Source organism: Papio anubis, chromosome 3 (assembly GCF_008728515.1).
Source record: "Papio anubis isolate 15944 chromosome 3, Panubis1.0, whole genome shotgun sequence".
Lineage (NCBI taxonomy): Eukaryota > Metazoa > Chordata > Mammalia > Primates > Cercopithecidae > Papio > Papio anubis.
In genome coordinates this window covers 119,862,073-119,878,874 of record NC_044978.1, presented here as the reverse complement: position 1 = coordinate 119,878,874, position 16,802 = coordinate 119,862,073, and the positions used below count along the sequence as shown (strand labels likewise).

The 16,802-nt window shown below is 38.0% G+C and overlaps 2 protein-coding genes across 8 annotated transcripts in view; one reads left to right on the top strand and one right to left on the bottom strand.

Annotated features, from left to right (window-relative positions):
* Positions 1-5,552, top strand: part of NUP54 (nucleoporin 54) — a 32,712-nt gene extending 27,160 nt beyond the window's left edge. For both annotated transcript variants that reach the window (XM_021938493.1, XM_021938492.2), the window contains 3 exons: positions 2,037-2,156; positions 2,452-2,562; positions 4,724-5,552. In XM_021938493.1, the coding sequence (XP_021794185.1) occupies positions 2,037-2,156; positions 2,452-2,562; positions 4,724-4,852 (360 nt within the window). In that variant the 3' untranslated portion in view covers positions 4,853-5,552. The remainder of the gene's footprint in view (positions 1-2,036; positions 2,157-2,451; positions 2,563-4,723) is intronic.
* A 1,866-nt stretch (positions 5,553-7,418) lies between these two features.
* The window catches only part of ART3 (ADP-ribosyltransferase 3), a 97,598-nt gene continuing 88,214 nt past the window's right edge, over positions 7,419-16,802 (bottom strand). For 3 of the 6 annotated variants that reach the window (XM_031664508.1, XM_031664510.1, XM_031664509.1), the window contains exons 8-10: positions 16,480-16,512; positions 15,818-15,850; positions 13,927-14,924 (exon numbers count right to left, since the gene is read on the bottom strand). In XM_031664508.1, the coding sequence (XP_031520368.1) occupies positions 14,557-14,924; positions 15,818-15,850; positions 16,480-16,512 (434 nt within the window). In that variant the 3' untranslated portion in view covers positions 13,927-14,556. Of the gene's footprint in view, positions 7,816-12,637; positions 12,671-13,926; positions 14,925-15,817; positions 15,851-16,479; positions 16,513-16,802 lie in introns of those variants that run through there. The other 3 variants (XM_021938497.2, XM_021938498.2, XM_021938499.2) reach the window with 3 other exon arrangements.

The window sequence follows — 16,802 nt, the reverse complement described above, 5'->3', positions numbered from 1 at the left end:
GCAACTTACTCTAAAACTCAGCCTCATTGTTAAAGATCTATACCAGTTAAATAGATCTATGCACAAAAATGTTTATTACAGCATTGTAGTGTCAAAGCTACAAAAATGTTTATCATGGCATTGTTTGTAGTGTGAAAACAAAATGTATATGCATCAAGACAGTAATGATTGATTATTGGTTAATAACACATTAAAAAAGCATACAGCCATTAAAAATAACAAATTAGAGCTATACTTCTTAAGGAATTTCATGAGATTTTGATAATAAAATTATAATTTTAATTTGTAGTAAAATTTAATGATTAATTTTGATGATAAAATTTTGTTAATTATATATAATCCATTTTTTAAAATTTAGATGAGTAAAAAGCAGTCGGTCTGTGTGTGTGTTTATGAAAAATATATGGTTATAGGAGCATGGCTGAGAGTATGGAGGGACTTGCACTGTTTTTAACCGAGTAAGCTGGGCTTGCAGAGTAGCAGCAAACCAAGAGTCTGCATTTAGAGGCCACTGCTTTAGACCCTTTCTCGCGATGTATTGTTAAATTGAAAAGAAAGAGAAGCGGCCTGGCACAGTGGCCCACGCCTGTAATCCCAGTACTTTGAGAGGCTGAGGCAGAAGGATCATTTGAGTTTAAGAGTTCAAGACTAGCCTGGGCAACATCGGGAGACCTCATCTCTACTAAAAAAAAGAAAGCAAAAAGAAAAAAAATTAGCCAGGCATGGTAGTGAGCACCTGTAATTCCAGCTACTTGGGAGACTGAGGTGGGAGGATTGCTTGAGTCCAGGGGATTGATGCTGCATTGAGCTATGTTGTGCCACACTCCTCCAGCCTGGGCAAGAAAGCGAGGTCGTCTCAGAAAAACAAAAACAACAACCAAAAAAAGGAACCATGTCACAGAGTGATATATACTGTTTAGTTTTATTTTGGATCTGTGTGTGTGCGCTCTCTCTCTATGAGCAAGGAGAAAGGTACAGGGGAATGAAAATCAGTTAGCACTATTTGTCTTGGGAGTATGAGAGAAAATTTGTCTTTTACGTTCTCATATTGTTTCTTAACACTTTTGTAATCTCAAAAAAAATCCAAGAAATAATTTTTAGACATAAATATTATAGACTCATCTTTAAAGAACTCTTTCTTTAGAAAGGCTGTGAGTAAATGTCTGAAATGGGTATTATGTTGCCTATTTTTTTGTACTGCTTTTAAGCCATACCATAGTTTTTTTATTTGTTTGTTTATTTTTTGAGATGGAGTCTCTCTCTGTTGCCCAGGCTGGAGTGCAGTGGCGCGATCTCAGCTCACTGCAAGCTCCGCCTCCTGGGTTTTCCGCCATTCTCCTGCCTCAGCCTCCCGAGTAGCTGGGACTACAGGCGTGCACCACCTCGCCTGGCTAATTTTTTGTATATTTAGTAGAGACGGGGTTTCGTCGTGTTAGCCAGGATGATCTCAATCTCCTGACCTCGTGATCCACCCGTCTTGGCCTCCCAAAGTGCTGGGATTACAGGTGTGAGCCACTGCACCTGGCCAAACCATACCATAGTTTTAAAATTGTTGGCTGGGCAAAGTGGTTCACACCTGTAAACCCAGCACTCTGGGAGGCCAAGGCTGGAGGATCACTTCATTAAGCCCAGGAGTTCAAGACTAGCCTGGGCCACATAGTGAGACCCCCTACAAAAAATTTTAAAAATTAACCAGGTGCAGTGGTGCACACCTGTGGTCCCAGCCACTCGGGAGCTGAGGCAGGAGGATCGCTTGAGCCCCAGAGGTCAAGGATCCAGTGAGCTGTGTTTACACCACTGCACTTCAACCTCAGAGACAGAACAAGACCCTGTCTCAAAAAAAAAACCAAGTGTACATCAGTGTATGTGATAACTTTTGCCCAGTTAATATGGACAGAAACATAATTCAAATCCTGAACTGTTAAACCCTACTGTTAATTTTCAGCTGATTTCTTTCAACAACTAATTGTAATACTACTACTTGCATAACTAAAAAGAGATGATTCTATTGTTATTGGTGGTTTTTATTTGTATAGGTCCTAATCAAACAGGAAATTCAAAGGAAGAGTGGTTATGCCATTCAGGCTGATGAAGAGCAGTTGCGAGTTCAGCTGGATACAATTCAGGGTGAACTAAATGCACCTACTCAGTTCAAGGTAATCACGTCTAAGACCATAATGCTAAAGTTTGTTTCAGGTGGATCTGCAGACAAAAAGTTATGTAGTCTTCAAGCAGGAATTTTGTATACTTGTGTTTGTTATCTCCAATTAGAACTTCCTTTCTAAAGTAAACTCAGTCATGGGTCTTTTGGCTAGTATTAGTGTTTCAACTATAATGTACAGAGAGAGAAATAGAAATTTTTAATAGATGGTTTTGAAACCATCCTTAGAAAACATTCTCTTTTACAAGTCTTTATTGGCAGTTGTCATTTGACTCAGTCTTAACTTTTAGGGTCGACTAAATGAATTGATGTCTCAAATCAGGATGCAGAATCATTTTGGAGCAGTCAGATCTGAAGAAAGGTATTACATAGATGCAGATCTGTTACGAGAAATCAAGCAGGTAAGTGTTGTATGAGGGTGTATTATTTAAACTGTGAGCTCACCACTTCACACCTATTAGGATGGTTGTTATCCTAATAAACAAAAGTGTTGGTGAGAATGTGGAGAAATTGGAACTTTCTTGCAGTGTTGGGAGAATGTAAAATGGTTCAGCCTCTATGAAAAACAGTGTAGTGTTTACTCAAAAAATTAAAGATAGAATTACGATACAATCTCTCAGGTCTACTTATGGATATGTACCCAAGTACGTTGGAAGCAGGGACTCAAAACATATTTGTACACCCATGTTCATAGATCATTATTCACAATAGCCAAAATGTGGTGGTAACCCAAGAGTCAATCAAGGAATGGAGAAACAAAATGTAGTATATATACACACAATGGAATATTATTCAGCCTTGAAAAAAGAAGGAAATTCTGACACACGCTACAGTGCAATTTGACCTTGAAGAAGTTGTGTTTCATGAAATAAGCCACTCATAAAAGGGCAAATATTTATGATTTCACTTGTGAAAAGTACCTAGTAGTTCAATTAATAGAGAGTAGAAAGGTGGTTGCCAGCGTGTGAGGGGAGGAGGGGATGGGAGGAACTTAATTGGTACAGAATTTCAACTTGAGAAGATGAAAAGTTCAGAACAAAATGGATAGTGTTGATTATTGCACAACAGCATAAGTATACTTAATGCCACTGAACTGTATACTTAAAAATAGTTACAGGCAAAATTTTATGGTATGCCTGTTTTGCCACAATTTTAAAAAGGTGAAGTATCCCTCTCCTCACCAAAAAGATGAATTTAAGAGGTAATAGAGACACTACAGTTTACTAGACCTTGCTCCTTAAAGTGTAGGCAGTAACCGCACCTGGAAGGTCATTAAAAATGCAAAATTTCAGTCCTTACTCCAGATGTATTCGATCTGCATTTTATCAAGATCATAGAATGATTTGTATGCACTTTAAAGTTTGAGAAGCAACTGCTTTAGATAATACCTTCCCTGCCTATATGTCACACGTAAGTTATAAACATGTTGTTATTGATCTATCCCCTAAGCCCTCAGGAGATCTGGATGGAGATAGGTTGAGGTGGCCAGAACCTCCAGCCACTTTTCTCGGGTTTTCACCTTGTGTGAAAAAGTTGGGAAACACTGCTTTGGCTTATTTTCATTAGTATAAATGCAGATTAGTTTAATGAAAATGAACAGTTGTGTCTAAAGAAAATATATGAAGATGATGAACTTTGTGGAGCATACTAGGTAGCTAATGACTGTTGGCATGGCCCTGAGGATTTTAGATTAAGGTTATAAATGTCATCAACAAATCCAATGTTATTATATGCTTTAGAATGGATATGGCTGGTTTTATGTAACCAAAAACTAGTTTGGCTTCTAGATTCTTGGACATTACACAACCATTATATTCCATTGTTTTAAGTATTTGCAATAAATTAACAGATTCCAGTATATTGTAATAGTTGTAGGTTGATATATGCAATAAAACTGAATAATTTAAACACTTGTCTTCTTTAAAATGATGAGCAGTGTATTTATTGTTCAGGGATTGAATCATGGTTCACCATCTACTTTATGACCTTGGGTAGGTTATTTACCTATAGTTTCTTTAACTGTGGAGATGATAATGGTACCCCAAACGGTGCTCAAAAGGATTTTAAATGAGTTGAACAAGTGAATACCAGTACTCACTATTAAAACAGCACCTTAACCCATAAGGAGGAGTCTTTAAAAAATGTTGGCATCTGTAGTCATCATCACCATTATCGCTATATACTTTGTACTTCAAAACATGAATATTCTGTTTTCAGAATGTTATTTTGCTAGTCATCTATATTTGAATACCTCCTTTGAGTTCTGTTTTATTATGCCTTTATTAAAAGTTGGTAAAAGGAAATAGCTATCTAAAAAACATTTTTGTTGGAAGATACTGTTCATTTTATATTTGTTTGATTTTATTGTTCTTTAGAGTTTGTCTTTCACTGTTAGCAAAAGATGTAGTACAAATGTTTAAATATGCATGCCCTCTATATTTAGAGCACTTACTAGGTACTGTGTTATTAGTAAAACAGTCAAAGTGGAGTCCTTTTTCCTGTGACTAGCTTGCAGTTTTAATAAATTAATACATTAACATGTTGTTTCTTAATTTGTTCTAGCATTTGAAACAACAACAGGAAGGCCTTAGCCATTTGATTAGCATCATTAAAGATGATCTAGAAGATATAAAGCTGGTCGAACATGGATTGAATGAAACCATCCACATCAGAGGTGGTGTCTTTAGTTGACAGTTCACAAACTTGTGTAAAGGTTTGTGAAATTCATCTTCTTACTGCATCAGCCCTTCCTTAAGAATGAAACTGACCACGTGGAGGGAAAAAGAAAACAATTCTCTCTTGGCTTGGTTTTTTGAGAAGTTTACTGACAAATTACTGTCCATCAAATCTGAAAATACAGTCACCTCACAGCTCTTCAAAGAAAACCTTTGAAAGATTTATATCTAAAAGCTGTATTTACTTTAAAAGGAGAAGTGCATAATTACCAAAATTATATGTACTATTGTACATTTTTACAACAGCATTTTCTTAAACATAATCTGTTTAATGATTATTGTCCACTGAGCCTGTACTCTGCTTTCCATACCAAGTAAATATGAAATAATCTTTGCACATAACAGAAGAAACTATAATTACTTGGCTGTTGGAGATTTGTACTTCAGAGTATAAATGTACACCAGTTTTTATATTTGTGAACTCATCTGTGGGAGGAGTAAAGAAAATCCAAAAGCATTTAATGTTTTTTTTTTTTTGTTCTATAAAGATTTGAAAATGTATTTTTATATTATTTTACTTATTTGGAATTTACAGAGCACACCTAAGCAATTAGGATATAACAAAATTAACCATTTTTGCAACCATTTTGTTTTTTAAGCCTTTTTATTTCTAAAAAGATGAAAACTTATAAATAAATTCTTAATTTGTAATTTTATATAATTTTGTCTGGCGCTTTATTTGGCTTTTGAGGAATGACCATTTTTTGTCCACATAGGTACTAAATTAATCATCACAATTCAGGAATTTTAGTCTGAAGTCTGATTTTTCCCTCCTAGGGATTTTTGTCAGTGCTGATATAATCAGCACAATTTGATTAGGGTATGGCAAATAAAACTTACTTCAGATATCATCTAGTATTAAGAATTCTCTAATACGTCATTAGTATTTGAAATACTAGAAAATCTGAGTTAAACAGATTAAATAGTGTTAAATAGTGGGTCTTTAACCAGTGGGTCATTTTAAACAGCATTTCTGACTACACACTATATGTTTGGGCTGCATCATGTTTGCCGCTCTTGAGATGCTTTAACTTCGCACTTCTCTGTGATGCTTTGGTTTATATTGACAGGTGTTACAAGAAACAGCCCCATGAATCTTGGTATTGTATTTACTATGGGGATGGTGAACAGTGTGATGCACTGTATATCTGGAGTCCATCCTCTGAGAACCCACTGAAGAGATTTATGCTCAGTTGTATAGGTTACAGTTGTGTAGACTAGGATATTTTGTGGGTTTTTTTGTTTGTTTGTTTGTTTGTTTGACAAGTCTGTCTGTCACCCAGGCTGGCGTACAGTGGCATAATCATGACTCACTGAGCCTTGACCTCCTGGGCTTAAGCAGTTCTCCCACCTCAGACTCGAGTAACTGGGACTACAGGCATGCACCACCACAATGGGCTAATATTTTTTATTTTGTGTAGAGATGGGGTCTTGCTATGTTGCCCAGGCTGGTCTTGAACTCCTAGACTCCAGCAATCCTCCTGCCTTGGCCTGCCAGAGTGCTAGGATTACAGGCCTGAACCTCCATGCCTGGCCAAGACTAGGAACTTTAAAACTGATTGTTTCTTTCCAAATTGACTGCCAGAAGTATGCAGCTACTTTTGCCAAGTTTATGGCATGTAAATTTGTTACACTACTACCCTCTCATCATTCTTTCCTATCCATTATACTGCAATACCAACGGTGTTGGGACAGGAATTTCTCTCCTTTTCCACATTTTCTCCATGGCCCAGAAGATCTGCATGTTCATCATTCTTACCCATGTAGCCAAGTATAGGAGTTTCTGTCCCTCTGCACACCCCCTTATCATAGGAAGAGTTGTTGGTTTAATTGATGAGACTTGTTACTCACTGAGCTATATAATCTAGCGGATGGATCACTCACGCATACCATGCTCGCTTCTCTAGCCTCTGATTTTTCATGTTCTAATATTGCTGGTTGCTAGTTCAACCAGATAAATATACCAGACAGGGCCTAAGGTCAGTCTTTTAAAGACAGTCCCAGTCATCCTGTTAGGTTCCTGTCCCACTGGTGATTGCGTATAGAAGGCAGGCCTGTGGTCCTTAATCATATAGCTGGTTAGATAACTAGACTCAGTTATCGAAGCAAATGTTGTAGACTGAGTAGTTTGTGTCCTCAAAAAATTCATGTTGAAATCCTAACAATATGGTGATTTGGGGAGGTCATGATGAAGGTGGGGCCTTCATGAATGGAATTAGTGCTCTCTCTTGTCCCTTCTGCCATGTGAGATGGTGAGGAAGGGACAAGGAAGAGGGCCCTCACCAGGAACTAAGTCTGCTGGCATCTTAATCTTGGACTTCCCAGCCTCCAGAACTGTGAGAAATAAATATCTGTTGCTTATAAGTTACCTAGTCTACAGTGGTCTGTTACAGCAACCCAAACAGACTAAGAGAGATGAGTAGACAGATATTAAATACAGATATTAAATGCAGATATTAAAGTTCTACTACAGATATTAAATTTATGTTAAACACTAACAGTATTGAGCATACTGGCAATTCTGAAATATCTAAAAATCTTTTATTGAATTCAATCAGAAGTATACAGTTTTCGGGATTTTTTTCAATTAGTATAGAAGTGAAAAGTTCTGTGACATATATCTGGACCAACTTTCTGAATTTGCAAAATGAATAACAAATATACAATTCTCATTTTATCAGTGACTTTGGCCAACAAGTGAAAAATACATCATTCCTTTTGATCTCCTGTGGGATCCCTATAGTTATTTCAAGTAAAGAACAAGAAAGATAAACAATGCATGAAACTACAGAGCAACAAAGAGATTTATAGCAGAAACACTGATTAAAATGATGACCATCCCAAACTGTGGAAGCAGCATTTTGCCCAAGGATGCAGAAGGATGGCTTTTGGGACCTGGAACAGGAACTGGACCTGGAGCTGTTAACGAGAATACACAGTCACTGACACATCATTTTTTACATCAAGTATCACCACCTATACAATATAACCTCAATATGTAAACAGTGACACTAAAGTTCAATTAGAAACTTACCTGAAATACTTCCAGCCAAAAGCAATTTTCAAATAAGTGTAATTCACTACAGATTTCAGGCTGTATTTCCATATACAGTTGACCCTTAATATGGGTGTTGGAGTGCCAACCTCCACACAATGAAAACCTACATGTAACCTGATTCCCAAAAACTTAACTACTAATAGCCTACCATTGACTGGAAGCCTTACTGGTAATAGAAATAGTTGATTAACATATTTTATATGTATTATATACTGTATTCTGGTTGGGGCATGGTGGCTTACACCTGTAATCCCAGCATTTTAGGAGGCCAAGGCAGGAGGATCGCTTGAGACCAGGAGTTTGAGCCTGGGCAACATAGCGAGAGCCCCTCTATTTTTAAAAAGAAAAAAATAGTGGTTTAGCACATATTTTGTATATGTATTATACTGTATTTTGGCCAGGCGTGGTGGCTCACGCCTGTAATCCCAGCACTTTGGGAGGCCAAGGCGGGCGGATCACGAGGTCAGGAGATCGAGACCATCCTGGCTAACACAGTGAAACCCTGTCTGTACTAAATGTACAAAAAATTAGCCGGGTGAGGTGGTGGGTGCCTGTAGTCCCAGCTATTCGGGAGGCTGAGGCAGGAGAATGGCATGAACCCGGGCGGCAGAGCTTGCAGTGAGCCGAGATCACACCACTGCACTCCAGCCTGGGCGACAGAGTGAGACTCTGTCTCTAAATAAATAAATAAATAAATAAAAATATGCTGTATTTTTACAATAAAATAGAGAAAAGAAAATATTAAAATCATAAGGAAGAGAAAACATTTACAGTACTGTACTGTATTTACTAATACCCTAAGTTTACAATCTCTTTATAAGATGACTTATCTGTCTGAAATGGCTGGCAACTGCGGCTGCAGACCTGAATCTACATATCAAGCAATTCAACTTCTTCTTGTAATGTCATGACTTCTCTCTGCTTGTGAGACTTACGGCATCACTAGTGGCACTTTCTTTGAGTCCCATGGTGTTATTCAAGGTTTTCAGTATTGCACCAAACATGACAAAAAATACACAAGAACTGTGAGAGATCACTTTTTACTGTGATGTGCAATTTACTGGAGATGAACTCCTCGGAGATGTTTAGCAACACATGGTGTTTTAAGAGGATACTCGAAACACTTGAACTCACTGCAATAGCAACAGGAGGTGGCCATGAAATAATACAATAATACAGTATGTACTATAGTTAATTTTATGTAGTTTAGTTTTAATACCACATCTTTACATTTACGTTTCTTTTGACTTTGAATGGTGCCACATATGGTCTGTGTGCACAAATTTGGATAAATACTAACGTTTTACAATAGATTTGTGTATGTTTTATGGTAGTAAATGATAAAAAGACTAGTATCTACATATATTTTATGCATTCATGACATATATATTTCTAGGCCATGCAGTTTGTCTGCAAGTTTCTTCAAATGGATGCAAATCTCCAAAAAAATTTCCAATATATTTATTGAAAGTCCATGTATAAGTGGACCCATGCAGTTCAAACCTGTGTTGTTCAAGGGTCAACTATATATCATCAAGGTTTGCTACGCTAGGTTTTATCTAGGATTTCACATGCTTTTACATTTCTATACAGCCAATATAATGATTTTCTGTTGTTCAAGTTCTCTAGTATTTTTTTTAGCAATTTTTCTATTTCCATTTTCTATGTGTCTCCTATTTCAAACAAGATAACCACCAACATACAACTGGATATACAGTCATCCCTCAGTATCCTTTGGGGACTTGTTCTAGAACCCCTGAGGATACCAAAATCCACAGATGCTCAGGTCCCTTATATAAAATAGCATAAATAAATAAAATAGCTACACAGTATTTGCATATACCTACACACATACTCCTGTATACCTTATACCCTCTCTAGATTTCTTATAATACCTAATACGATGTAAATGATATGCAAGTATTTGTTATACTGTATGGGATTTTTAATTTGTATTATTTTTTTCCCAAAAATATTTTCGATCCACAGTTGGTTGAATCCCAGAGGATACAGAGGGCTAACTATAGCTGCATTGTTTTTTAAACACTAATCTCTGCAAGATGATTTTAAAAAATGTTTTTCCCTCCATACATACACTACTGGAGAAACTCCTTCCCTTTCTTTTTTTTTTTTTTTGAGACGGAGTCTCTCGCTCTGTTGCCCAGGCTGGAGTGCAGTGGCCGGATCTCGGCTCACTGCAAGCTCTGCCTCCTGGGTTTACACCATTCTGCCTCAGCCTCCCGAGTAGCTGGGACTACAGGTGCCCGCCACCTCGCCCAGCTAGCTTTTTGTATTTTTTAGTAGAGACGGGGTTTCACCGTGTTAGCCAGGATGGTCTCGATCTCCTGACCTCGTGATCCGCCCGTCTCGGCCTCCCAAAGTGCTGGGATTACAGGCTTGAGCCACCGCGCCCGGCCAACTCCTTCCCTTTCATTTGAACTAGTGGAGAGGAGCAGTGGAGTCCATCCATAGGATAAACTGTTTCACGCTGCCCTAAACTGTTTTTGTTTAAACTACAGGGAAGCGTTGACTGGAAGTATCCAAATGGGATCACCACTCAGATATCATAAATAAAACCAAGAAAAATAGCCAGTAAGATTTGTAAAAGGCTTCATAGTATCAATGTACTTGCCATAGTTATAAACATGCAGTTAGATGTATACACATGGAGAAATGGATAGGCAGATGCACACATGCATTAGTACAGTCATGCAACACATAATGATGTTTCCGTCAATGACAGACCACATGTATGACAGAGATCCCATAAGATTATAATAGAGCTGAAAATTTCCTACTGCCTAGCAACATCGTAGCCGTCGTAACATATTGTTTGGGGTGATGCTGGTGTAAATAAACCTGCATGGCCAGTTGTATAACTGTATAGCACATACAATTATGTACAATACATAACATTTGATAATAACTATGTTACTGTTTTATGTAGTTACTATACTTTTAATCATTATTTTAGCCTGTACTCCTTCTACTTATTAAAAAACGTTAACTATAAAACAGCCTGAGGCAGGTCCTTCAGGAGAAACCCCAGAAGGCACTATCATAGGAGATGACAGTTCCATGCATGTTACTGCCCCTGAAGACCTTCCAGTGGAACAAGATGTGGAGGTGCAAGACGGTGATATTGATGATCCTGACCCTATATAGGCCTGGGCTAATGTAAATGTTTGTGTCTTAGTTGTTAACAAAAGTTTAAAAAGTTAAAAAAAAGAAAGGTGATAAAAAAAAGCTTTACAGAATAGGATATAAAGAAAAAATATTTTTGTACTACTGTACAACGTGTGTTTTAAGCTAAGTGTTATCATGAAAGAGTTAAGAGGTTAAAATTAAGTTTATAAAGTAAAACAGTTACATTAGGCTATGGTTAATTGACTGTTGAAGGAAAATTTGTTGTGAATTTAGTGTAGCCTCTGTACAGTATGTATAAAGTCTACAGGAGTGTACAGTAGTGTCCCAGGCCTTCACATTTGCTCAACACTTACCACCCAGAGCAACTTCTCGGCCTGCAAGCTCCATTCATGTTAAGTGCCCTATATGCCTGTACCATTTTTTAATCTTTTATATTTTTACTGTAACTTTTCTATGTTTAGATACACAGATACTTACCATTGTGTTACCGCTGCCTACAGTACTCAGTACAGTAACATGCTGTAAAGGTTTATAGCCTAGGAGCAGTAGGCTATACCAAGTAGCCTACATGTGTAGCAGGCTCTACCATCTAGGGTTTGGTAAGTACACACTAGGATGTTTGCACAACGATGAAATCACTTAACACATTAATCAGAACATATCCCCATCGTTAAGCAATGCATGACTGTATGTTACCACAGACCAGTGGTTCTCAGGGGGGCAGCATTGCCCCAAGAGGCAGTTTGGACAATTGTCAAGAGTTTTTTTTTTTTTTTTTTTAAATCACTGCTAACAGTGGAGTGGAGGTAGAGGGCTAGATATCCTGCAGTGCTCTATTCCTGGACCATGAAATTTGACCAACTTCCTGCACTACTTTCAAATGGACTGCTAGACATACATCTAAGTTAAAACCTATTTAAAATAATCAAACTCAGAACCTAAAGCAGTTTTATGTACAAATATTTTTAATAGTTTTGATAAACATTAAACATCAGTTTTTATTTAGTATCTACTGTATTTCTTCATTTTCTTATACTTTCTGTATAGAACAGCTTCCACTCCCAAATTTATTTGCATAAATAAATGTAAATATCTGTCTACTTTAGACATGATGTCGATTTTTATGGGTACGAGTGCATCTTATCTATGGATCTTCTTTCGGGATAATATAAGGACTTTATAAAATACTGTTATAAAAAGGGAGAATTGGGTTGAGAACCACTGTTCTTTCTTTTTTAATATATATTTTCTTTTTTATTTTATATTTTGCTCCCAGTCTCCAGACTGGTGAGAACCACTGTTCTAAAGAGTAGAGACTCTAGGTACAATGGAAAATGATTATTGAAGAAACAAAGCTATACTGTCCCCAACACACACATGCACACACAAGCTTTTGGATGTGACATTCTACTCTGTTGTTAAGATGCCTGAGACCCTTGCAACTTTGTTCCCTTTATTGAGGAAAAATAAATTTCTCACTTTTTCTATATTACAGAAGCAGGCATTTATCAACTGAGGAAATGATATATTTCTTACTAGGATTGTTGATATTTCCTTGACTTTTATCTTCTAAAATATAAAGAGATTTTGAGTTAGTTATATTGTACATCTGTTTATCCAGAAAAGAAAGATCTGATTAAAAATTAAGCAAACTCGGTTATCTCTGGGAGTGGGTCTGAGGGGCAGGGTAATAGGTTTACGGGTATGTGTGGGGTTAGGGGAAGGGTTTAATTTGTTCTCATCTGTGCTCTTTGAATTTTTTTTTTACCATCAATATGTGTTTACATTAAAATAAAAGTTAAAATTTTGTTTACAAAAAAGTATTTTCTACATATTGAACTTAGATTCCCAAGTACATTAATACCTAGTATTCATTGAGTGTTTACTGTGTGCCATGCATTGTGCAAATGCTTTATGTACACTGTCACCTTTACTTCTTAGTCTTATTAGCCAGGTATAATTATCCATATTTCACAGATATTCCTTAAAACATTCATGCAATGTTTTGAGGAATGCCATGCATAAAACACAGAGGTAATTGGTGCTAGAAATATCAAATTTCAAATTTGCTCTGAATTACTATGCTATACAGATGCTTCTCGACTTATGGTGGGGTTGTGTCTCAAAAAATCCAATGCAAGTTGAAAATACCATAAGTCAAAAATGCATTTAACTCACCCAATCTACAGAACATCATGGCTTAACCCAGCCTACCTTAAACGTGCTCAGAACAGTTACATGAGCCTGCAGTTGGGCAAAATCAGCTAACATAAACTTATTCTATAATAAAATATAGAATGTCTCATGTAATCTATCGAATATTGTACAGAAAGTGAAAAAGAGAATGGTATGGGTACTTGAAGTATGGTTTTTACTGAATGTGTATGGCTTTCAGACCATTGCAAAGTCAAAAAATCCTAAGTTGAACCTGATAGAGCAGGAGCACCATCATCTTGGACAAACACCGCCACTTTAAATTCCAGCTCCCTTTCTAGCCTCATGCATTTCAAGGAAATCACCTCTTCTAACTACAAGCAGACAGAAGGAGCAAACAGTAAAACACAGATAAAACAGCTGCGGCACAAAGGGAGGTGAGGGGAAAGTCTCTTGAGTAACTCCCAAACTTCACCCTCATACAATGGGCCCCAGTAAAACGGTGGGCCTTAATAAGCACATTCCTTTCCCTTCAGGTGCACTAAGTTAGGGAAGCTAAAAGCAGACTTGGGGAATATGCCTGCAGCTGCAGAACGATGTATGGGAACAGACACACAACTCTCCCTCCCAGATAAGCACAACAAAGAGACACAGAAGCAGTCCAAGCCTCTGATAAACTCTCCCACCCTGAATCCTTAAAAACTCTTAGTCTGTAAAAAAGTGGGCCTCTAACCTCACTCGGCCAGAAGGCGCCTCTCAGGTTTTCTCTAAAATAGATCTGTCCTAACTGGCAAGCCACCTTTTCGTGTTTCTTTCCTCTTTCTTTAATTCTTACAGAACCATTGTAACTTGGAGACCATCTGTACTACCAAGTGTGTGCCTAGTATTGAAATATTATGATATTACCATATTTTAACAGCTTTGAAGCCAAATAGCAATTCTAGGTGCCCAAGATAGAGGTGGATAACTAAATCTGTTTGGAAGACAAGTGTAGCACCAAGTGAACAAAGCTTGAAAAGTTTGAGTCCTGGGTGTCTCTTTCTAGCCTATTATAAATTCCTTAATCTTCTTATGTTCCATGTTCTCATCTCTCAAGTGTCAATAACATTTATCTCATTGGATTAAATGAGCTCCTGTGTACTGTTTTCACATCACCTTTTTAAAAGCTACACACAGCTTTCCAGGAGAGGGCACAATACACTGTAGTCCCAGCAAAATCTAGTGGCCTATTGGACGATACAGAGTGTGGTGAGGAGCACAGAATGGCTGGTCCCAGTATTGGCACGCTGCACAGTCCTCATTCACAGTTCTTGGATGATACTATTTCTATGTCTACAGATTCCCTCACCCTGGGAAGCCTGCCTCATTCTGGAATAGACAGGCCCAGCTGGAAGCCAACTGTTCCAGTTTAAGATCAAGTGCCTTTTTTGATATTTGGCCCAGAGAACCATAATAGCAGCCTGCTGCTCACACTGAAAGTTCTCAACGTTTTCGCTGTCTGGCTTGCAGACTGGGGTATTGGCAAGTGTACAGCCCAGATGTCTTCCCCAGACCCCGTAAGACTGAACTAACTGAATGATTATGGTAAAGGACTTAGAATCCATGGTGCCTCCACCCCCAGTAAAGAATGTATTACCAGGTTTTTCATTCAGTTGTATCATTTTTATTCCTAAACAAGAAAGAGGTTTTAGATAATAACAAAGACAGCTACTATTTACTACTATGCTACTACCATTCATTTTGCTGGGTACTTTATCTCATTAGGACTTTAATCAGCCCTGCAAGACAGAAGCTTTCCTCATCTTACAGATGTGAAAGCAGAGGCATAGAAAAGTGAAGTAACTTATATAAAGTTACTGAGAGGAAAGAGACAGAGACTTCCTGAAGCCAGGTCTGTCTGTCTACACAGCTCACGTTCATCTCCCGCCATGCTCACTGGCTGCTTTCAGATAACCACAGTTTGATGAGCAAGACCCCCGTGACGGCACTGTGCAAACCCAGGACCAGCGAGCTGAAGAGATGTAGATGCACAAGGTGTGTTGTCAGTGTCACTACAGATTCACTTCAAAGTTGTGGCCAAATAAATCCAACAGTACAAACTTGGGTCAATATAAAAGAGGTCCTGGACCCTTTTCTCTGAGGCTATGTTCTCTGAGCCTTTATTTAATAGAAAACGCTATTTCTGTACACAGCATGCAGCTTCCATTGGCAGCAGTGTTACGTGAAGTTCAGCACTGTGTGGCTGGATATAGTTTTTAAGATGCCAAATATCTAATTTCTTTAACAGATCATCATTTCCATAATAACAAAACCTGCAAAAACTATTTTCAAAGTACTGCATGAACTCAGGAGAAAAGGTTTTAAGCATTCGACAGTGGCTTGCACCCTGAGATTCTATGGTTTCATAGTCCTTACAAATATTCCTGTCATGTACCTGTGACTACTGATGGCTACATTTGATAGATGATAATTATGAGGCATAGACAGTCCCGTGCATATCTAATGGTGACTATACTCCCCAAACTGGCATCTTCCCCTCTGACATGCCTATCAGTTGCTTACCAGGTAGTGGAAAAGGTTCTGGAATTTTCATTCCTAAATGAGAAGGAAGTTTTCAGTGACTTACAGTTTGCTCCACTGAGTATAATTTTCAAACTCTTGTCTGCTGAGCTTAAGAGATGCAAGCACCCAAGGCCCCGATGCACTATAGTTTCTGGCTTTTTATTTAAAAGTTCTCCTTACATAAACCCTCATTATACAAATCCACACCAAGATTAGAAGAGTCTTCTGCCATAGCACTTCACTGAGCGTGTTTATGCCAGGAGAATACCGTGTTTTGTTACCTGGAGATACAGGCAATGAGATGTTAGCCAAGACTAACAGTCAACTTGTGCATACAGTTAGGTTTCTATTGAATAATTTTAGCTGTAGAACCTGGAAGGTGCTGGATTGATGCATCCAGATCCCAGGAGCCTTTCCCTCAGCCATATCCAGAGCAGAACTAACTTTCCTGCCCCAGAGACAATGTTCCAGGAGCACATGAATGCACAGGGGGAAAGGGACTTTCTCTACGCTTCCCCAGCTAAATATTTGTAGATGACTGGCAGGCAGCTATAAGGGAAATATTCATGAATAAGAGTCTCATGACGGTATTCTCCTAAATGCGTGGGGAATCCTGCTCACCTCATTCTTGGGCTCAGGGAATAAATAGAAAGCTGTCTTACCTGGTATTTCGGTGGGTTCAAGGATTTTCACACCTAAAGGCAGAAATGAATATTGGTTTGTATTAAACAGTTATCTTATATTGTTAATACTCTCTTGGGTCTATCCTTCCTCCATTTCCAACTCAAAAAAAAAAAAAAAAAAAAAAAGGCAGGGAGAAAGAAAAAAGAAACAGCAACAACAAAAACACCAACACCTTTCAGTGGCTCTTCATTCTCCATGTGACAGAGTCCAAACTCCTTAGCCTGGACTTTAAGAACTTCCACAATCTAACCCCTGTCTCTCCAACTTTATCTTCAGGAGGCAGTCCTAATACATCAGTTTG